Raw genomic sequence first — 23,211 nt, forward strand, 5'->3', positions numbered from 1 at the left:
AGTGCTGTCTGTCCCCTGGAAGGTGTGCTCCTGTTCCCTGTGTAAGTGCTGTCTGTCATCTGGAAGGTGTGCTCCTGTTCCCTGTGTAAGTGCTGTCCATCCTCTGGAAGGTGTGCTCCTGTTCCCTGTGTAAGTGCTGTCTGTCCCCTGGAAGGTGTGCTCCTGTTCCCTGTGTAAGTGCTGTCTATCTCCTGGAAGGTGTGCTCCTGTTCCCTGTGTAATTGCTGTCTATCTCCTGGAAGGTGTGCTCCTGTTCCCTGTGCTCCTGTTCCCTTGCTCAGAATCTGGCCTCCCAAAGCAGCCTTTGGCCTGCTTGGCCCTGCTTGGCCTGGCACAGCATGGGTGTCCTTGCAGGGCTGGTGCAGAAGTGCTGCCAGCAGGGTTTTCAGGATTAATATGTGTTGCTTCCTGCAGCAGTGCATCACTCATACAGCTGCAGGAGTGCTGAATTTGGGAGATTGGCACTTGTTTGGGAATGGGGGGAGGAATGTCAGCAAGCAGTGAGGCAGTCTGTAATGCTGGAGACACTAACCAAAACCTGAGCTAATATGCCCAGGTTTTCTACTTAGTATTGAGGTGGAAGGACGATGAAAGTCAATAAGAGTTCTTGCCTTACTGAAAACCACGGGAGAGGGCTCCCAGTTTGCTCTGTAAACTGGTTGAAATATGTGTTAGTAATTTTACAGAGGATAGCTCACATTTTTGCATTAACATGTGAAATAAAATTATTAATAGCCATTAGTTACTCAGCACAATAGGAATAACTTTGTTGTCCTAGACCACTGTCAGTCTCCTACACTAGAAGAGGCTGAAGCATTTACTTATCAGAAAGAGGGTATTATTTTTGGACAATACTGTGTCACTGACATCTTCTCTTAATTGGTTTTCATATTCTGAGAGCTTTCTTTCAGAAAAATGTCATCATTTTAACAAAAGGATGACCAAAGCTGACAGCTGGAGTTTGGTAATAACATTCTGTATCAAATATCATTAAATGAATTCTAAAATAGCTGGACTGCTTTTTTGGTCCATGATTGTATGTACATAATTAGCTCCTTTTCAAGTGTTGCCCAGAGGAAATGTTGAGCCACCTGCATGGGAATAAGTAAATAGCTTTTTTAAATCTTGGTAGATCTTATTTAGCTCCCTTAGGGAGTTCAGTTTTGGTCACTGACATCAGCCTTACTGCCTTTAAAGCCTGAAATCTTTTGTCCTGACATACTGGGGTCTGACCAGGAAAGAGAAGGGGGCAAACAGTACAGGAACAGTGAGGAGTTTCAGTGAGTGGGTTCTTGTCCTCTGAGAGTTGTACTTGACACTGACAAGACTTAACTATGCTGAAAGAAGCATCTGTATAATCTGTATTTCCCTGATATGCCATTCTGTGTTGAACGGATGCATCTCAGCATACCTGTGACCTCGGTTAGCCCAGCCCAAAAATAGTAAGCTTCCTGCCAGGTTCTTATTAGAACCTGCCACTCTTTGAAGGGGTGTGAACTTTTTCACATACTTCAGTTTGAGAAGGGTGGTGATGCTTGGCTATGAAAGGGCTTTGACCATAATTTTAAGTAGTTGAAGTTTTTATGCTCTGATTCCTGCTTCATTGCTCTAGGTGCTAGCACTGTTGTTGGCAGATGGGCTCAGAAGAATATTCTGCCCCACACAGAGCAGCTCCAAATGTCCACTTCAGGGTGAAAGTGTTAGCAACCCAGCAATGCTCAGAATATCGTGGTGGTAACACAGTGAAGACAAGGGATGTATCTAGAAGTCCTGTAAGACCACCAGGAAAATACCTCAGACTTTTACCAGTTACTTGTCAGCTTCAAGTCTGTCCCTGCTCAAAAGCTCCTTCCCTGATTTCAGATGTCACTGTAGTATCCTTCAGTGGCTGGCCCAGCATTTCTTAGTTTCTTTGCCTTTGTCCTATTTTTAAGTTGTTTTGTATTATGTTTGCATCTTTAAGAAACATCAGATGAATGACACTGGAAAATGAATTCATTGTTTACTTAGGAGGTGATTTGTGGGACAGTAGCAAAGTTACCCAACTAGTATGCCTTGAGCAGGATGTGGCTGGGTGAGCATTTCTCTTGTGGAGCTCCTGCTGGGGTCTCGAGCTCCTACTTGACCAGTGTGAGTCAACTTGGTTGAATCCAGCAAGAACTCCCCCAGCGGCCTCCATCTGTGTGTATGGGTAAGCACTGACTTTTCCATGGGGAATGGAACTGGCTTAGCTCAATCTGCATTGAAGAGTTCATCTTAGATCTTGTTAATTATCCTGAGAAAAGTTGTAAAAAAATACTTGCCAATTCATTAGGCTACAGCTGGAAGTCCAGGGAGACCTGCTGATGCTTTCAAGTACAAACCCAGCTGCTCTCCCCCCACCCCCTGGAATTATAAGGAGAGTGGAGATGGTTGCTTTACACCATGAAAGTGTTGCTGTGCCTAGGAACCCACTTTGGAATCAGCCATCAAAATCATTGCAGTTCTTTTCCCTAAAAAAGTTAAATGGGTGATCTGAACTGGTACAATTAGTTGAAGAAAGCTGTAATTGGAGCCATGTTTTACTGTGGCAGCTCTCCTTCTGGCAGGACCCACATCCATATCTGGCTGGTTTGCTTTTGCTGCTCAGTTAGCCAGTTGTTTTTTTGGGGTTTTTTTGTCCTGAAAATTCAGTTTTATGCCCAGGAGGAGGCCTGTTAGAAAAAGATCATCAGTAGCTCTCTAGAGATCTGTGGTCATGCAGAGCTACTAGATCCTGGTGCACTAAATCTGATGAGAGTCATAGTATTTATTCCAGTAAAAATAGGGTGCAGCTGTAAGTGTGAAAGAGATGAGCGAGAGCTTCTCTTGGGTTATTAATAAAAGGGATTAAAAATCAACATTATGAAAAAGCCAAGTATAATGTTGCCATGTTTCAGACTTTAGTTCTATGAGGGAATATTTACTTGAACTATCTAAATTACAGTAATAGAGCAGAAGATATCCTTGGAATGTTTTAATTAGTATCGATTTGTATACAAGATTTTTCTTTGCAGAAGTTATTTTTAGCCTTGTTTGAACAGAGGAAGTTGCTTTGTAAAGGAAGTTTTCCTAGAAAATGTCAAGCTTATTTTTGCTAATTTTATAACCCCAACAATTTAAAACATTTTTATAAAAAATGAAGACCACCTCCACTGGTTACTTATACCAGGCCCTTGGCTTCTGGATTGATTTTGATTTAGTGTGGTGTCTTTGTCTTTATTGCGGGTTCTATTGCCTTAGAGTCATGCCCCTGTTAACTTCAAACAGAATAGCATTTCTTTATTTCAAAGTACTGCTTATTTTTCTCTTTAGTTTTTTCCCTATTCTCATAGTTCCTTCTATGAAGTTTCTTCCCTATTCAACTAGTAATGCTTTTGTTTCCTTGTGCTGTCCTGTAGTTTTGTTTAGTTTGCCTTCCTTTGCTTTTTTAATGTCTCGGCTACCATTTTTGCCTTGTTCCTCCTCTATACTGCTCTGGTGATAGATAGGAAATGTGTTGCATTTCTGGTAGTAGCAATTGAACTAGAAATTTTACAAAGCTATGTGCTGGTGAAATCAGCCAGTCCTATGTACACATACATTGTGTGACTTTTTAAAGAGAAAACCCCAAAATCCATGCATATTGTTTCCCCCCCTCTCTGCTACAATCTGGTCTGAAGAAACACATGCTGCAGAAATCAGTGGATAAAATTCCCTGCCCTGTCTTACTCAGGAAGTTTAGCTGTACAACTGAAATAATGGGAAGTTAAATAATAGGCTAGTGATTTGGATGTAGGTAGTTCATCAGAAGAGTAACAAAACACTCGGATTCTGTGGGAGGGTGGGATGTGCATGAAGTACAAATACTACAAAAGATGGTAATCAACAGGAAAATGCATTATATAAGAAATATATATAGAAAAATATACAGAAAATTCTGAGTTTGTCTGGGATTCACTGTTTTGGAATATTTTGGCTTCCCTTGGTTGGTCACTAGTAAACAGTGTTGCCCTACTACATATACCTTTATCTGTTATTTTACTGTACAACTAACAGATGTTGAATTGGACTCTGTATGACTAGGCAGGTTCAGTGGGTCCACTCCCTAGAAGAGTCAGGATTAGACATGGATTTTGGAGCAACCAGTTGTACCCAGAGACATTTTGAAATGCCCAGTAACAAGTCAGCTGGGGTCCCAGTTACCCCCTGAGTGCTCACAGTACCTAGGGGGGCAGAATGGCCAAGGAGGAGAAGAGATTCCTATAAAAGCAGTGACCAGGAGTTTTAGGAGGAACTTATCACACCAGTCTCTTCCTGCTTGAAGCAAATTTTCACTCCCTGAGTTAATGGGTACTGTGGTCACACAGTCCCAGTGCCTGGTAGTTTCTCTGGGACAGGACTTGATGTGCAGGAATGCAAGGGTGTTATGTCATCTTATATGAGGCCAATGTACAGGATGTTTTAGATTCTAGAAGAAAATATTTGGAGGTGGGAAAGATTATACAAAAGAACCAAACTTGGAGCATGCTGTGAATAGAAGAATTACAAAAAGAGTCAGGTATTGTGAGAAGACATGGATACTAGTATGGCTTAGATGCAGGTGGAAAGGCAAGGGAACACATAATTTTTAAGGAAACATGTATACTTTATAAGATAATGGATGAGTACAAGAGAGAGGGTTTCTGCCTCAGACAGTAAGATAAAAATGAGCATTTTGTCTTTGGGCCAGTGAATCATTCATGCTCTGTGTATGGCTTTTGCTATTGTAGCCCTTTATAATTTTTCAGAATGCCTGCAAGAGGCAGAGCAATTAATTTGCTTTTTTTCTGTAATTTTATTTTAAATTTGATATCAATTTTCATTTGTTCTGCCACACTTCTCCCAAACTGAACTCAAAAGTAAAATTAACTTGATGGCTTCTTAGAGGTATTTGACAATTGTATTCCAAGTTATTGCAGTTGGCTGAAAAACAGTAGCAAGGATCTGAATAGGATTTTTGTTTCTCTTTAAAGTAATGTGGCAAGATTATATTATTTGCCTGTTGTGCTATGAGGTATTTTTGCTCCCAAGGATTTCTTACCTTCTGTCTTCAGGAAAATAGTAACACAGTGAAAATAGTTCTTAGCAGGGGAATCTTCAGTCATTGTATTTATCATGTTTGTGATAGTCTACATTTTAAGTGCCTGGATCCAGGAGAGAAAAGAATTGATGAATTTAATGTTTTGATCTGAAGATGCCTGGTTTAGTCCATGATAAATCTGTAGTTACTCTGATCTATGTATCATATAAAGTTACTGTTTCTTCAAATACTGGTGTGATAAATACTTTTAGACAGTCTTTTATACCAAGGAGTAGAGATGATCAGTGTGTACACTTTGACCATCTTGCTAATTAGCATCATTTTAGAATCACATTGGAGGGCATCTAGCACGTGGAAAATGCACAAACATTCTTGTTTGCCTTCACAGTAGAAAGGAATCCAGTTTTGTAATTATTACAGTGGAGCAAGGCAGAGCATAATTTGTGTCTTCCAGAGCTCACCAGCTGCATGCTATTTACTCAGGAGAATAGGGAAATAATGTATAGTCATTGCAATAATTCAAAATACAGAACAATTTCTAGGGACAACCCTCCCCCAAGCCAGATTGTAGCCATAAAGATTGTGGGTTTGATAGTAGGATGTATAAAATATAACACACTGCTGTAGGGCTGGGAGTAGGGAAGATAATAAAAGAAACAATTTACAATAGTTACTATAACTGAGAATGCTATTTTTTAAATCATGAGAGACTAGAAATATTTTCCATATGGCTTCACTGGCTGCAATTTCAAATAGATACTCAAGTCAAAAAGTAGTGGGGGGCTTTTATTTCTGACTTAAATCATCAGAGACCATCCTCCACTTTACTCCTGAATTGTAGTAATTCAAATTCTGACCACAGTGCTTTAATTTCAGCAGTTCTGTCTATGATTACCTCTGTGGGCCTCTTTACACTGGAATGGTCATATTGACTCTCTGATGGTACATCATATTTGCTAGTGTTTACTGATTTTCTCCTTTATTATGCTCTCTATCACTTTGCTAGTTTGGAGGCCATAATAGATATCTTCTCAGCTGCTATCATAGAGAGCTTTGGCATATTTACTGACCATGTCTTCCAGCTGTTTGTAAATGCTGTGATTTAAATGTTGTGCTAGCAGTAATATGGCCAATCCAAAAAATGGTAATTTTGAGTTGTGTAAAAGACACTGCCAGTCAGAGGAATTGCAGGTATTTTCCATCATAGCCTTGACCAATTGCTGTGATCCTACCAGCTGATACAAACCAGCTCTGTCAACTCCAAGGAAAACAAGGTGATGATAAACAGAAAAACATACTGGAAATAATAAGTAAAGGAAAGCTACAAGCATTTTATTTCTTTCTCCAAGTCAGGAGGAAAGGAATAGAGCACATACTCCCATTTTCTGTGGTAGATTGTGTGTAGAAGGACTGTATTTGCAAAAGGTGGAGAGCTTGTGTGACTCACAGCAAAGAGGTCAGAGCTGAGCAGAACAAGTTAGCTGCTGACGTGAGATCTGACAATTGCAAGTACCGGGAGGCAGGCAGGAAGCACGCTGCAGTTCTGGAACAGGACTTTGATGCAAACAGGCTGCCTAAGGAGCCAAGAAATCCTGCTTTGTGCTGTATAAAAATACTAGTCTCTTATTCTTAGACAGGGTCACAAAATGCTAATAAAGCTTAAGATCTGATTACAGAGCTTGGTACTTTATGCATTTGAGGTGTGGTACAAATAACAGTTAATTCAAGAATATTTTAAAGAGAAATAAAGACATGAGAGTGTCATTTTGCACATGAAAATCATCTTGTAGTATAGTGTTTCTCTCTTCTTTGTAATTGGGCAGACATATAAGATCTCCGTTTCCTTCAGTTCCATCAAAAATAATTGCATAAAGGGGAATTATTTACCTGGATTTTAAGCATATTAAACTAACCCAATTTTAGCATCTTTATTTTAGGGGAAAACCTAGTGCTAGTCCCAAAATATATTGGTTCTGCTATTCCCAAAATATATTGGTTCTTTGCCAATGAAAGAGTTTGTTGTTATAGGCTTGGAGGGAAGAAAGGATGATTCGTTTCAGCATCATGTGAAGGTGGGAAAGCTTTAAAGAGATCTTTTGTTCAAAGTTTGGATGGCATTTTACTTGGTGATGTGTCTTGTGCTTTCTTTAGGTATCACTGAGGTAATTTGTCATGTACAGGTGCCTTGGGGTAAATTCCTTTTAGTTCACCTCCGCTTAAATTTATGATGTTGTATGACAGATTAACTTTTCCCGTTTATTGTCTAATTTTTTTCTCTTATGTGCTCTAGAGAGAATGTTATCCTGGTCTTATCAGTGGTGACTCTTACTTGGTGTTTGTTTTTTGTTCAGTCCCCTTTAATATAAACACTTGTCTGTTAATTTCTGTGACATTATTATGTGTTACTGACCCCTAAATTATTTCAAGTTACAATTAAATACTTTTCTGCAACTTGTTCATCTCTTGTTCAAATACCTTCTTGTGGATGTCAGTGTTATATCCTATTTTTCACTGTTTAGTAATCAGTGCTTTTATCTGTTCCTTATCCTAAGATTGTTTTAGAAATGCTCCTGTGCTTGGTGTGGTACTCAGGGAGACTGTGTAGTTAAAGAATTTCTTCTATTGCTATCATGGGGTTCTAGTGGTTCTGAAATAATTTCATGTAAGTTAGTGTAGTAGCCTTACCATAATTATTTAAAATAGTTAATAGATCAGATGATCTCCTATGTATTGGAGGCCATTATATCTGAACTTGGGTGCTTCTGTACTTTACTCAGTAACCTGTATTTTACTGAAGCATATCTGAATGCAGTGAGGGGTGGGAAATCCCATTGCTTCTTGGGCAGTTTGTTGCACTGATCAGCTTCTATGATGGTAAAAATGTATGCCTTGCTTTTCTTTTCAGTCTGGTTAATTACAGCTTCCAATTACTGGTCCTTGATTACCTCTTCATTGAAAAATTCAATACTTGGGCCTGGTTTTCTTTTCAAAGGGACTTGTGGGCTACATAATCAAGTTATCTTCTTACTACATAGCCAGAGTATGCTTTCTTAGAGGCCAAAAGAATTTCCTCCATCACTTCAACTTTTTTTCCTTTTTCAGTTTTCATTTTAAGTGGATACCCTAACAGATTAAGGACCTTGATGTTCAAACTCCATAATTAAGACAGATATCTCTCAGTTTCTTTTACTCTCTGGTCTCTCCAGCATGGTAAAGATTTATTCAGAAGAATAGTCGGCATTAACAAAGGAAGGACTTCTGAAATGCATTTGCATTTTTCTCCCCCCAAGAGGGTAGAACTGTAGCAGTGTTACATTCTGTTGAATGAAGATGTCTTACAGACATATAGCTTATGCCTCTTCCTACTAGTGAGACTGAAACATTAAAATGCTCATTTGTGATAGAGGCTGTTAGTTTTTATAGTCAATGTCTGCAGAACACGTCTGTTGATTCAGCACACCCTTATCAAATGGCTGGTACCTTCATAAAGTATCTGTTTTAGGAATTGAGAGATTGTATCTGCTCTGCACTGCTGTGTTTGTCTTTTTTGCAAGCTTGCCAGTTGTGTCACATCAGAGCCTGAGTGCATGCAACACTTAAGACATTCTGAATACAGCTTTATGGGTGGCAAGTGAAAAATTTTTCTTAAGTATGGTTTTGCAGAACTACCTGCATATCCTGAGTCCTCATTTGAGAGAAATCAATCCCAGATTCGACCACAAGGGTAGAAATGCCTTGCAGTCTGCTGCATGGTTTGACCCTCAATTAAGTCACTGAAAAGTTATTGGTAAATAGTAAACATACATTTGAACATTCCTGACATGTCTGGTATAAGTGGTTTTAGCAGATGAATAATCTAGAATTGATTTCCTACCATGTCCATTACAGCTTCTTTGAACATTCTCTATTGCTAAGTGATTAACCTACTTCTTTGATCTAAAATTAGTGTGCATAACTCCATTTTTAAAGTGTTTCCAAGTACATTCACTTTTGTACCCCTGCTGTTTGCTTTCAATATACAACAAAGATGACTGTTTCCTTTAGCAAAAAACTTACTGAGTTTAAATTCTTTTCCTGTACATTGATCTGGAGGGAAAATGCCAGCAGTTCATTAGGGTATAGGAGTACAAGTTCCCCTGACCTTTCAGTTTGTATATGTACACTTAAGAGTCCCACTGTACAGATGAGAGACAAGAATTTAATCTTTGTGCCTCTTGTTTGATAGGATGTATTTCATTTTGGAATGTGAGAAAACCCAGGGGAGAAACACAGTGTTGCAAAAAGAATTTGTGTGAGACAGTGTTTTCAGCAACATCAAAATGTAACTGCACATACCAGACTTCTTCATTCATACTGCCAAAGGAATAATAGGATTACCCTGCTTTGTTTTGCTTTTTCACCCTGGCATTAAATGAACTGAAACTTGATGTGTGAGTCTCTGGAAAATAAGGTCAGTTGAGAAAGAGTTCATTGTCCTTTTATTCTTATTCTTCTTAGGTGTTCACAGACAAGTTCAGGTTTATCCAGAGAGCCATGGCAGAAGGTGGATTTGATCCCTGTGAATGCATTTGCTCACATGAACATGCAATGAGAAGACTGATTAATCTGGTAAGGATAACATGTGGATATTTGGAAGGGTGGTTATTCAGGATTACTTCAGCTCTTGCAGATTTGCAATTACTGGTGCTTTTGATGCTGCTTATTCAGTAGCACGTACAGTTAGAATTTGTGTATCCAACTTTCTGATGAGCTTTTGAAGAGTCAATACAAATGATAGCTTTCTGTTTATTTCCCAGGGCTGCATTTTGACACCATTGACACTGTTTCTCTTGAAATGTTTCTTTTATATGCCTTTTTTTCAGTCTGCATAAAACCAAGGAAACTACCCAGCAAAGTCTTTGTGGTCAAGGTAGTTCCACACATATGAAGTTGCACATACTCATATGGCAAGATAATGATGTCTAAATTTTTAAAACTGCTCTCTTAAAACTACTGAAGTTGAGAGTCCAGTGAGTCTGAGTTTTGAGTTCTGTTTCTTGCCATGTCATTGATAGATTGAGCAACTTTGAGCAAGTTATGTACCTTGCTCTAACTGTAACCTGTAAAATAGCTGTTTCTTTGTTTCTGTATTGAACTTAATTCAATGTCTATTGAAAAATAAGCTATAAAGTGCTTCTTTTTTTCTGAGTATATATACTTTTAAAGTAACATTAACAATTATGAGCTGTGAGCAATTAGGTGAATTTGATTACAGCTCTAATTTGGTAAATTCTTTTTAAGATTACAGTATACATCAACTTCATTTGATGTACTTCCCCTTATTGATTTTCATATATTTGTTTTTATCACATTTTCTTTCTTAGGGCCTAAATTAATATCCTTTTAAATTACTGAGTACATCAACTGTTCAAGGCAGTTGTGTGAAGAAGATTCTCTCTAGGATCACGCCCTTCTTCAAGAGGTTTCTTAACAGTATTTTGGAAAGGTGCTGCTGACATATAGATGCAGAAAATTGAGACTTCTGTAGAGAATAGTTGTCCTTTCTGTGGAGCCTTTACATCAGGCCTAGCCATCCTAATGCTTCCCAGTTAGAGGCACAATTTCAAAATCTTCTATGTTCTTTCCCAAGAAGGATTTTCTTTCGTCCTCAACATGATGTTTGTGCCATATCCCACAGTTGTGTTGATTCTGAACCTTGAGGCTTCTGAACACAGGCTGAAGTCGTGAGAAAGGAACCCCAGAACAAAGTTCAAAAGTTGGGAGGAAGAAAGGAGGGTTCATGTTTGCTGCCCTTTTTCCTCAGGCTTGTCCGATGCAAATCTAAACTAGCACGGTTCAGAATTTTCACCCCCTGAATTAAAAAATTCAGCATTTTTTAATCTTTTTGGTTTTTTGCTAGAAGATACTGACAGGCAATGACACTGGTCAGCCAGTTCTGTTTGTTGTGGCTGGAGGATTCTAGTTATGAACAGTGTAAGTGAGTTGTGTCCAAAGTTAGAAGAAATGCCACAAATGCGTGTGAGGTTTTGTTCCTGGGCTGCTGCGGGCAGTGTGAGGTGTGTAAAAATGGATCATTTGGAGGAACACTAGTTCCAGTGTTATGAATGTGAACAGAGCACATGATAGGTGCATGCTCTTGGGCAGTCACCAAGAGCAGTCTAACAGTGTTCTGTGTAGTTGCAAGAATGGAGTTTATTGCTCAGTATCCACCCTCCAAAAAGATCATACCAATTAGCACTTGGAACTGTGAGGAGCAAAGGGAAATTCCAGATTTCATCTCTCTAAAAAGCAAAGCAGATGCTGCTAAATATTTATAAGACCAAATCACTAGCTAGGATAATTTAGCAGAATCTAGAAAAGAAAAGTCTCGGAAGTCTCAGTCAGCAGCCAGACTATCCTCAAGTAACCTGTGCTGTGATCCCAGCAGGAGACTTGCTAAGCCATTTTTGCGTCTGTAACTTTTATGCTTCAGTAAGAGTTTGCCTTCTAAGTTGCTGTTTTGTCACTCAGTCTTACACGACATAAGCAAACAGAAGTTTTACTATTTGTGCTAAAAAGAACATGTGAATGTTGGTTCTCAAAATTGCTGAACCCCACAAGTTTCAATGGAGACTGGGTACACACTACCTCTAAAAGTTGGATCCATGAAACTCTAACTTCAAAATCATTTTGATAAACAAAGCTAAGTGATCTGTTCAGAGTCTGGGTGAGAAAAATATATCCAAACATGCTGTGTACCCAGAATGCTTCCCTATATGTATTTAATTGTTGATTCTTTTTAATATAGATAGGTATAAAACACACCAGAGTACATTTGAATGGTATTAAAGCTGGCAATACTTGACAGGATTTTGGAGCAAATTGTATAACAAGGGGTTTGCAATTGTCTCCAGACTGAGCATTGTAAATGCAGAAGTTCAGAGATAAGATTTAACAGAATCTAATTTAACAAAATTAAAATGTAATTATAGGAGATGCCCAAATGTGAAAATGTTACTTTTAAGGTCTTTCAACCAGTAATGACATTGTGCAAAACCCCCATGACTGATTGTAGAGTTTTAAACTTCTGTTTAAGTAAACTAATTTTTACAGAATAATTTGTTTATATGTATCTAAACCAACACTGATAAGAATTAAGGCTCCTGCTAATAAATAAGTTATAGTATATTCAGTTGTGACTATTATGTGTAGAGTTAGCTTATTCAAATACACAGGATTTCTCTTAGAGTTAACTGTGCAGGAGAGTTGAATGACACTGCTATTCCAAAATCAGAAGGAGGTCAAGAAGTCTGCCTCTAGAACCTGAAGTTCTTGTTTTAATTTCCAACATGATAATTTTAACTTCTAGTTTAATTGGTATATTTACTTTGACACTCTTATGAAGTGTATGTGGCATTCAAAGTTTAATTTGTGGTTGAATACATTACTTTGGAGGTTTTATATAGCATATAGTTTAAATCTCTATTTGAAATACAGACTTCAGTTCATCTCATAGTACAATTAATGCTAATACAATGAAAAAAGAAAAGCTATTGTCATTTAAACTCTTCTTGCTCTCTGTTGTTAGTAACACCACAGAAAATGACAAACAAGAAAGCTGTTAAAAAGTCCACCTCTTGCTTAGTTATGTGGCTTGGTTATTTATCTGTCTTTCATTTTCCTTGACTAAGCAGGGCTTTGTTTTGTTGGGTTTTTTCCTTCTTAATTCATAATACCCTGAAGATTTTATAGTCAGTGAACTGTGTATCTCTAATATACATAATATTTTAAAAGATATTTTGCTGCTTATTAGATTAACTTTGTGTATTGTTCATACACAAAGTTCTTACAATGTATATATACATGCTTAAGTGGCATTGAATTATTTTATGCTGAATGCTCCATCATTTTCCGGAAGTAAACTGAAGTGAATTTTTCAGGGTTCTCCTTGGTGTCAAAATATGAACATTTCACATGTGTAAGTTTCTGTTGTATGGTCATTGTAATTAATAAGCAGATATTATGATCTCCAAATATTCCTAGAAAACACTAAAAATCTAAACTTTTTGGCTGTGACTTCAAAAATATCATTTCTAGTATGTAATACCCATGGCACCATCTGTTATGATTTGGTGGTGTTGTGTAATAACAATTTGGCTATTGTATGTTGGGTTCACTATTTACTCTATGGATATAGCAGTTAATTGGGAACTTCCATAAGAGGAAGTAAGCATAGAAGAAAAATATCACAAGATTTTCCATCCTCTGCAGATGCACAAGAATTGTCAAAAGACAATGACAGGTTTGTTAGCTTGCATGACTTTATCTCCAGTTCAGTCTCCTCCCTCTGCAAAACTTACTTTGACAGAAAGAGCCAGAGTTCAAGAATGAGGAACAACGAATGACAGCAAGTTGTTTTATTGGGGGGATCTGTCAGACAAGGGGAATGCTTGTTTGAAAGAATCACGATGAAGGACATTTTGTGTACCCAGAGGAAATGGTTCCTGTCTTAGTTTTGGCAAAAGACAGCAGATCCCTAGATAAGAATGATATTGTATTTAAACCTTTTTATTTCCCCTTTTTTCACTTACTTTGTAATACAAAAATCTGATTCCCTTATGTTACTCCTCTGGATATCGATGGTCTCTCAGTAGGTGTGGCTGATCTTGGCCCAAGGGTCAGTTCAAGTTTGAAAACTAGACTGAAAACACAGTTTATGTGTTTTCAGTCTACTTAAACACAGTTTAATGAGTTCAGTCTCATTAAATACAGTTTATGTGTTTTATATGGTGAGGAATAATCATACATAGAGCATCTTTCATGAAGACTGAAACCTGCTTATGACTGCTTAGAGTGGCCAGAAATGTCCAAGCAAGCCAGTAACACACCATGACTTTGTGTCAAGTAAACATCCTTTTTCTGTCTCCTTCTGGTACAGTATTATTTGATTTACAAAAACTGGCTTCAGAATTCTCTCATACTGGTTTTTACAAAAATGAGTGGTATGTTTTTTAACCCAAAATATTCCTAATTCTATAATGTAAAAGGACCCATTTTGATAAACTGCCAACAGTTCTACTTACAAACCACTGTGGGAATTACAACCTTGTGTTTTGTCCTTCAGTAGCTAATTGCAAAGTAATGGTCCATGCTTAGTTATGTTGCTATATCAAAACTTCAGGGGATACAGAGCAAATCATTCTTTATTTTAATCTCTCTTGTATTTTGATTTGTCACTAGATTTTTATAGCAAGAGTTGCAAATTCTCAAACTAGTTGAACATAATTGGTTCAAAAACTCTTTTGTCAATCAAGTTTCCGCATAATTCTTTTGACCAGGCCATTTTAGAGTCTTACGTTTTCAAACTGGCATAGTCTGAGATAGTATCCAGCATCATATCCAGCCACAAGTCTTGGCTAAAGGAGACTTCGTGTAAACAGCACAAAATAAACACAGATTACTAAAATAGATATGTGCTGCAGATGGTTGAAAGGCTCTCAAGATGTTAGCACAGCTAAGCCCAACTTAAGTCAGCAAAAGTGGCTTCCCCTACTGATGGGGACTTTTACTGAAAGCACACCAGAGCTATACCAAATACACTTTTAAAATGTCCTTTAAATATGAAGGTTGCACTGGAGACTTCTTACACATGTTCCATGGTGTTTGCCTTCTATTTTTTTATATAACAGGTTCTACTTCTTCTAGTCTATAGTTTTTAGCCAAACATCCCAAGAGCAGGAAACTACATTTTGCTCTCACTTGCCCGTTTTGTCCTCTGCATTGAAGCTGATTCAAGGAGGACCTTTCCCAGCAGCTGAACTTTCGGTTGTTCATTAGGACAAAGAAGCTGTCATTCTTCAGAGGTGCAGGGGAGAAGCCTTCATGCACCTGCTTAGACACCAGCCCAAAAGAATAAGACACAGTGTTGGAGTGGCAGAGAGTAAGACTGGACCTGAGTGCTCTTGCTCCACTGACTTCCATTTTCCTGTCTTTCAGTGAGTGCTCAAGGTACTGGTGTTGCACAGGCTAAGGCCAAAAACTGTATTACAGAATTCATGTACTGCCAGTGCATGTCATAACCTAGAATCGAATTCTACTTCAAACAGTGTAAATGGAGACTATTTTCTAGACATATTAGAAAAGAAAAAAGCTGTGAAAAGTGGTGTCCACTTGAGTCTCTAAGGGGTTAGGAATCAGGACTTTCTGAACATGTCTGTCATTCTTTACATTTCCCATTCCTGAGCTTTGTAGTATGCTTGAAAGTGCTCCTTCTTAACCAATAATTATTTGGAAAAAAAAGGAAAAATCTCTGTTACTCCTCATGATCATCTCAAGGTATGCATAGTGTATTGCAAGCTGTATAAAAAATCATGCACTGAAAATTCTTTCAGCTTGGTATTCCAGAAGTAATTAGTAGATCTAACCTGTACTATGAATGGCTGAACAACGATGACCAGAGATGTGTTACGGCAATCTCTTTTGAGGAAAAACGAGAAAATGATGATTTTTCTCTCAGGCCTCATGTAATCAACACTTAGAGCAAACTGTAGTTTGTATCTTTTGGAACTGTGAGTTCTAAGCCTTTTCCTCAAGGCTGTCTATATGAGAGTACACTTTTCTTTTGCTAATATGCATCATTTTGGAGAAGATACTCAACTATTAGGTCAAAAAGCCTATACGTATTTTGGTTTTACATTTTAGATGTAAGTTTTCAAATGTCCTCTGGGGAGATATGTATGTTGTTTGTGCACATTTTCAGATGCCTCTGTTTAATATTCTGGCTTGTGTATTTGTTGTCTGGTAGTTCACATAGCCAGAGATGCTGTGAGCTCCTTGTAATGGTCCTGATCATCACTGTTTCGTCTTCTTTTCACTGCTAATTCATTCTGCTTTGCATTCAGTAAAAGGAGGATGTCATTGATATCATAGGTAGCAAAATTATAAAATAAAGTACCAGTAAGTCAGGCAATTGTAGGGAAGTGAGGGAAGTGTGAAAAAGGAAGGTCTGTATGACACCAAGGTGAAACAGCAATCCCAGAACAAATGAAAAAATGAGGAGAAGAATGTGTTAGTGTCCAGATCAGGGCTCCAGACTGTAGTGGTCCCTGGGACTTCTGATGCATCTTCCTCCGTAAAATGTAATGTCTTTCAATATGAAAGTTAATGTTCTACTTCTGTCATTACTGGCTGATTATTCTGGGTCTTAAAAGTTGGTTTGTGGTCTAGGAATATTATTTTGAAATGTAGCAACCATCCTTCTCTCTCACTTGCAATTGGGGAGAAAATTACATGCCATCTCATAGGACCAGGCTCTTTATTTTTATTTCATACTGTTATTCTGTCCTTGTATGAACAATAATTTATTCTAATTCTGCATATACTCATAGAAAATTAAGAAGTGGGGAAGGCAGTGTTCACTTTTTCCTTGTTTGTTCCTCTAAGAGAAGCTAGTCTAGTTTAAGAGACAATTAAATTCCATCAGTATGCCATTCTTTTCCTCTTATTTCTCTTTGCCAGCTTGTAGCAGACTAATGCATGTAGGTGTCATTTTTTGCATCTTTAAATGGGAACTCTTACAGATAATGCTGCAATTCAATTTGCAGCCTGGCTTGTATTCAGGGCTGGCATATCCTACCATAGCAATTTATTTATCATGTTGTTTACTAGATCGTTTATGTAGTTTGGAGAGAACAGACGTGGCTGCCAACAAAGCTTAAACAATGATTTCATTACCCAGAAGCATGAGATTGCAATCAGGAGAATGCCATTGCGTTCTCATCTTCTGGCATTGTTGGAGAGCAAAAGCAGAGCTTCCCGCTGGTCTAAATAACAAAAAAGTATTTTCACAAGGGATGATACTTTGCCCTCATTATCACGAAAAATTTTCTATCAACACTCTTTCTGATTCCATTTTAAATTTACTTGTATTCATGGAATAAGTGACCATATCAATTTAGTTGTTTGCTTTCCTACTTGACTATTCTTTTCATTCCCACCATTATGTATTTTTGCTCTCTTATATTTGTACCTGTTTCATCTATTTCTTTCACACATTTCTCTGGGCTTTCATCCATCAAAATTTCTTGTATGGAGGTCTTTCCCTGACCTGTCTCATGAACTTACTAACTTTTCATTTGTGTCTTTTCCAAGGACTTATTTCTGCTTTGAGTGGACTCAAAAGTTCTTCTAAAATGTAGTTATTTTATCCCTACATAAAGAGTATACTAATAATATATTTTCACCTCATCTGCCATTCACACTAGACTGCTTTGTTCCTGCCATGAGTCCTGTTGTTCTTGTTCCATTATCTCTTTAGTACACCATTTCTGGAGTTGGAAAGTGCTTTTGGACAGGGATTATGCTGCTGTTTCTCCTGAAAAAAACTGGTGAGCTGTCTGATCATTGGTATCTCCCTCATATTTGTATGCTCTGTCCTTTTTTTTTTTCTAACTCTTAATAATACATTTAACTCTCAAGAAAAAGAGTTCACACTGGATAGAAACCCTGAATCTTTTTTCAGGTATATGCTATTGACTTTCATTTTAAAAAATTGTCTGAGCAGAGATTGCAGGATCAGTCACAGAGATTTTGAGACTGTTGAACTCTGGCATAGCAAACTCTGAAAATTCACCTGAAGAGTTTCACTAAACTGCTCTGAAGAGGAAGCAGAGGAATTGAAGCAAGAACTATTTACTATATAGATAGACAAAGTGTGCACTTCGTTCTCCACAGCAGGTATCTGTGATGAGCAATGCAAAGCAGCTTAACTTCTTTCAAGGAAGACTGAAATTGTCCTGGTGGCTGAGGTCCCCATGGTGGAAAAACAAGGTCTCTGTTTAGCTAGATGAAGCTATTTTCACTGGGCTTACTATTTCACTTGGACTGCAGTGATTTTGTGGAGCAGCTAAAATGCAGTGAAACTTCACACCCTGTTTTCACCACACAGTGGCATGTTTGTGTGCACATGAAAAAAAACCAAAACAAACTTTGGTTAATACGGTGACTTCCCAAAAGAGTTTTCAGAGGCCACCAGCAGTGTCCCTTTACTATGGCTGTTCACATTTTGTTCACAGCTGGGGACTGTAAAAAGTGGAGGTTCTCATTGCTGAAAGCTGTGCAGACTCCTACCATAACATGGCATCTGCTGAAAGAGGAGCAGCAGGACAGAGGTTTCAGGTGTGCTTGATGGGTGGATGCTGTTGATCCACAAGATGGCATGTTAAAACTGTCCTTCTCTCAAAGGAGCAGCATCTAAACACTGTTGTGTTAGTGTGAACTGGGGCTAAAAGCTGTTTAGCTTTTAGCTTTGTTTTCTTTTTCCAAAAGCTAATTTGGAAAAGGAAAACAAAGGAAGAACAGTTTCAAATTGGAGCTAGGAGCTGTTTGAAATGTACCTTTTTTTTTGCAATGGAAAATTTGAGCATCATGGGGAAGGAGTGAGGAAGAGCCCTTTTCTCTTAGCACTGGAAGTAACTTGGTTGCTTCTTTTTTCTTGGTATTTTGTTGAGTTTAGATTCACAACATGTCACTAAGGGGGCACTGATTTGCTGTGATTCTGCCGTTCCTGCCTCTTCCAGGAACTTATCAGGGCTTTCATGGAAACCAAATATTCCTATTGACCAAGAGTTCTTGTGGTTTGGGGATTATTAATTTAAATTACTTTAACTTAAGCAATTCAAGACTTTAAATGTACTTGGAGGAAATGAAAGTTCACAGTTGTATTTTAAATAATATACATTTGTAATTAATATTTTTACTTTTATTTTTTCAATATTGTACTGTACTAAAACTGTAATTTTTTGATTCTTTTTAGCTCTCTTCTAGCTTTCATGCTATTTACAACTTGTGTTTACTTCTTTGTGGACAATAAAAAACAAAGTAATTCATTGTTTGGCTCATGTGCACTAAGCCATTTATTATATTTGAATGACAAACTGCACAGACAATGTTAAAATTTGGATCTGATCCTTTTTATTAATAGAATAAATATTTAGTTTCACAACATTTTTAACTCTCTTCTTTTGTTGAATATGCCCTTATGTTTCACTTGCCTAATTTTTGTGTTCTTCTTAAGGGACTGTTTTAGAATATTTGGAAAAAGATGAAAAGGCTGTTGCTGACTTTAGTAGATGTTAGATCAGACAGTCAGCTATTAATCTTTCACTGAATTCACACTTTCAGCCACACAAGGATCTCAGAAGTATTAATAAAATCAAAATCATTGTTAATAATATTGTTTTTAAGTATCTAGGAGTTAATGTATTTGAAGAATCACTTCTCTGTTCAAATTTTTCTCATCAGCTCTGTAGTGTTCAAAGTCTGAAAACTTTGAGTGTATTTGAAGTCTTTTTGAGGGTTTTGTTGAGAACAGGTGAAGTCTGGTTCAGCTTTATACCATTATTCCACAAACTTTCATCCGAACTTCCCCTCCACATTGGACTATTAAAATCTTAATACAAAGGACTATTTATTTCCAGTGCCTGATAATTGCTCTGTTTTCAATTGCCTTGCTACTGAAATGTTGCACATTGAGTTTTTCCCAACAGTTGCTGTGTTCCTTAAAGGGTGTTTTTTGTCAAAAGAGAGCTAATTGAGAGAAGGAACATTCTTCTTTCAGGGAAAGGCATTACCTTTCCCAGCCATTCAATTTACGTAAGCGTTTCATACATGTGCCAGAAGAGTTTCTTGTCCTTTGACTAAATGAGTGACCACAAGGAATCAGATTCATATTGGGTTACACAGTAAGGTACTTGTTGACCTGAGTGAATTAAGAAAAACCTCTTTTTACTGCTGCCTGTTTTTCATGATCTGCTGTGTTTCATCCCACAGTGACAATATGCAGCCTCTAGCTGAGCTGTTAAAAACAGATTTGTTACCTGGCTCTGGGAGACATCCTAGAGCTTTAAAAAAGTTGTACTTGGACAGAGTGTGACACTTAGAATGGGAGATAACTGATACTGTGGCTAGAACACCCCCAAGCAGTGTTCTATATCTAGGAAAACTAGATAAACTGTATGAGGACTTGCCATCCTGGGGACAGAGGGGGATAAATGAGATGCTTATACAATGTTTCTGACCATGTATCTGTTGCCCATTTTAATTCTGGTCATCCTTCTGTGTTGAATATCTGTAAACAGTGTTTTAAGTAGAGATTATAAATTAAGCCCCTCTCAGAATTAAACTCTTATACAAACAGAAGTAATTATGTTGCTGAGCTCTTTAAAATATGGGTATAGAAATATCCAGCTTTCCCAGTTTGGAAATCTTTCAAATATTTCAAATGGGTACTATTGCTAAAATAAAACCTCCCCTTTGTAAATTACTTCCAAAGCTTTAAAATAAAATGAGTTTTTATATAAGAAGGGCAGGAAATATGCATAGTTTGATAGATCTTTTCCTTTAGTAAGAAAGAGAAGTATTCTGCCTGAATTTCCCTCAGTGCTGTTTTTAACTATAGAAGTAGCTGAAAGGTTAAATCCAGCCTTCCAGATTCCTTCCTAAGAGACTTCTTTGTAGTCTTAGTAAATTTGCTAGTAGATCTTAATATATTAATGAAAGAATTAATGTCCAGTTCTGGACAGATCAATCTCCAGTTGCATTTTTTCCTTTTTCAAATGTGTCAGTCATTGACAATCTTTATGATAAAAGCAGGAGCTTATACTTTCCCAGATGTCTTCCTTCTTTAGTTCTTCATCTGTTTCCTTGATGTGTTTTGCATAATATGACTACATACATTAAGTCAATTATGCCAATACAAGAGGAAATGGGTTTTGTGGAAATGATTCATTATTTCTTACATAAAGAGCACCATCTTTTCGTCTATTTAGCAGTTGTATATTTACACTTGTAATAAACAGATTAGCCTGTTGTGACAAAAAGTGTTGGGATTTGTGACACAACTGTATCATAAAACCTGTGAAAAAGCAAATGTTATTTCTAACCAAGTAACAATTCTGTACTTTTAAAAACTTTTACTAATAATCCATGTAGTTTACCTAAGCAGAGTATAGAATGTAATTCTATAGTGCTGCACAATAAATCCCATCCATTTGACATCTCTGATCTGAATAAAGAATGTGATATTTGTCTTTCTTTTTTGGCTCTGTCATCTGTAAAATAGCTGCACTGATTTGCAGGTTAGCCAGTGTTGACTTTTCTTGCAGTAGGCAAGCTTACCTAGTCTGTAAATCAAATAGTTATTACAGTCACTAAAAATGTTTTAAATTTTATCCATCAGTAAAGAGAAAAACCAGTAAAATACATATTAAAACCTGCTTTAAAAAAAAGGTCTCGGGGGAAAAAATAGTAAGTACTAAGTTTAAATGTGAAATATTAATGCAGCTTCTCTGTGCATAACCATTATCACAGTCTGATCATGTATTGTGATGTAATCACAGAGTATTTGAATGTTACTTGATTTAGATAATAGTAAGAACAGGTATTCTGGGATTTATAATGGACAGGTGTAGAGAGTATATCTGTATATATACATATAGCTCCTATATCACCACAGATTTCTTTTCTTTGAATTTTGAAAGGTATTAAATGGCTGCATTGGAAGCAATCACACTGTAGTCAGGTGATTTAAAGGTTTTATGTAAATAGTGTTCAGAAACTATCTACATACCTGGGATTCTTCACAAACCATAAGCCAAGTGTGATCCAGTAAAGTATCATTTATTCTTGAATTTTAGTCTGACAATATATGTAATCCTGATTTCAGTAAAAGCTGACCAAGACTTATTGTTAAGTGTCATGCTTTTCTTTTTCTCTGTTTCAGCTGAGACAATCCCAGTCGTACTGCACAGACACAGAATGCCTTCAGGAATGTGAGTAACTGTTCATATCAGGTTCATGGAAGTAAAATGAACAGCAGTAATTAAAACACAGTCTGACTGTTCTTTAAAATGCAGCAGTTGATTTAATGTTATGGGAACATATTACAGTAAATCAAATACTACAGTAATAAAATTGATATGCTGGGGAGTGGTAATTTCTGAGAACCTGTGATGAACATTTGTACATTAGAAGCAGCATTGATGAGAATCCTGGAGGTATCAATAAACCAGCATAACCATCAATCAGGCCCCAAGCATTACTGAATCTTATTGTTAGCCTCCAAATAGGATAATTTAAGGAATGAGAGGGGAAAATTTGTAAAGTGCTTTATTTGTCCTCCTCAGATTCAGAGCAGCCTAACCAATAAAGAGTAGATCCTGAGCACAGACACACACACACACGTGTTCACAGCTGGGGCTGGGTGATGAACTGTCTGTGCTGTGACCCCTCTACTCCACTGTGAGGAAGAGGAGGCTCTGACTCATAAGCTGACATCCACCATGACTGCATCTCTGTTGATTTGGTGCCTGTGTAGTTAATGAAGCAGAGGACTGATGTGTACACTTCCTTGGAATTTGCTATGAAATGCATCAAAAAACCTCTCCCAAACAGTGAACAGTCCTAGATCAGTCAGACATTACCAGAATGGACAGTGAAGCATAGCTGTGTGGAGGTTATGCAGTAATGTAAGCATGCCCTGAGGCGTTGAGACACTCCCTGAGACACTTTCCATGAGCTAGAGTGAATGCTGTCAATTGTTTGTAAATAAAAGTGAAGTGGGTCTGTGTTTCCTACATCCCTTTACCAATTGAGCTTGTGAACTCATTCAGCTTGCATCAGGACTGCTGTGAAGCCTTGAGGGAGCAGCAAGCACCTGAGCAGTGCTCTTGTAAGCAAGAGCTGCTGGTGCCTGTATCTTTTATAGGTCTAGGAGCAGTGCAGGCAAGGTTTCCAGCATCTTGGAGAGAGTGCATGGCTTCATTGACCCTCATGTTCCTCCCTCTTCACTCTCCTGTAAAACCTGTTTAGAGATGGGCATGCAGCTCAGACTCGCACTGGGCTCTGCCAGCGTGGAACAATCCCAGATTCAGTGCCATGCTGGGCTGAAGGGGAAACTGAGCTGTCCCACATAATCCCTGAAGAAAAGATGGTGTGGAGCACATGTGCTGTACAGTGCTGCTGGCTTACTCTTTCTTTATGGGCTTTCATCACTATTCCTCTTCCAAATGCACCTGGGCAGACTTTTTAGTCTCCCACACCTTAGACTTCTATGTAGTTTTTTTTAATCACAGGCATGTAGGAAAGAGGCAGAT

The 23,211-nt window shown here is 37.7% G+C and overlaps 1 protein-coding gene across 2 annotated transcripts in view; it reads left to right on the forward strand.

The window, feature by feature from the left end:
- SMIM14 (small integral membrane protein 14) overlaps window positions 1-23,211 on the forward strand; it is a 56,872-nt gene that overhangs the window by 23,860 nt on the left and 9,801 nt on the right. For both annotated transcript variants that reach the window (XM_066548494.1, XM_066548493.1), the window contains exons 2-3: window positions 9,578-9,688; window positions 21,840-21,888. In XM_066548494.1, coding sequence (XP_066404591.1) covers window positions 9,614-9,688; window positions 21,840-21,888 — 124 coding nt within the window. In that variant the 5' untranslated portion in view covers window positions 9,578-9,613. The remainder of the gene's footprint in view (window positions 1-9,577; window positions 9,689-21,839; window positions 21,889-23,211) is intronic.

Source organism: Molothrus aeneus, chromosome 4 (genome assembly GCF_037042795.1).
Source record: "Molothrus aeneus isolate 106 chromosome 4, BPBGC_Maene_1.0, whole genome shotgun sequence".
Taxonomy (NCBI): domain Eukaryota; kingdom Metazoa; phylum Chordata; class Aves; order Passeriformes; family Icteridae; genus Molothrus; species Molothrus aeneus.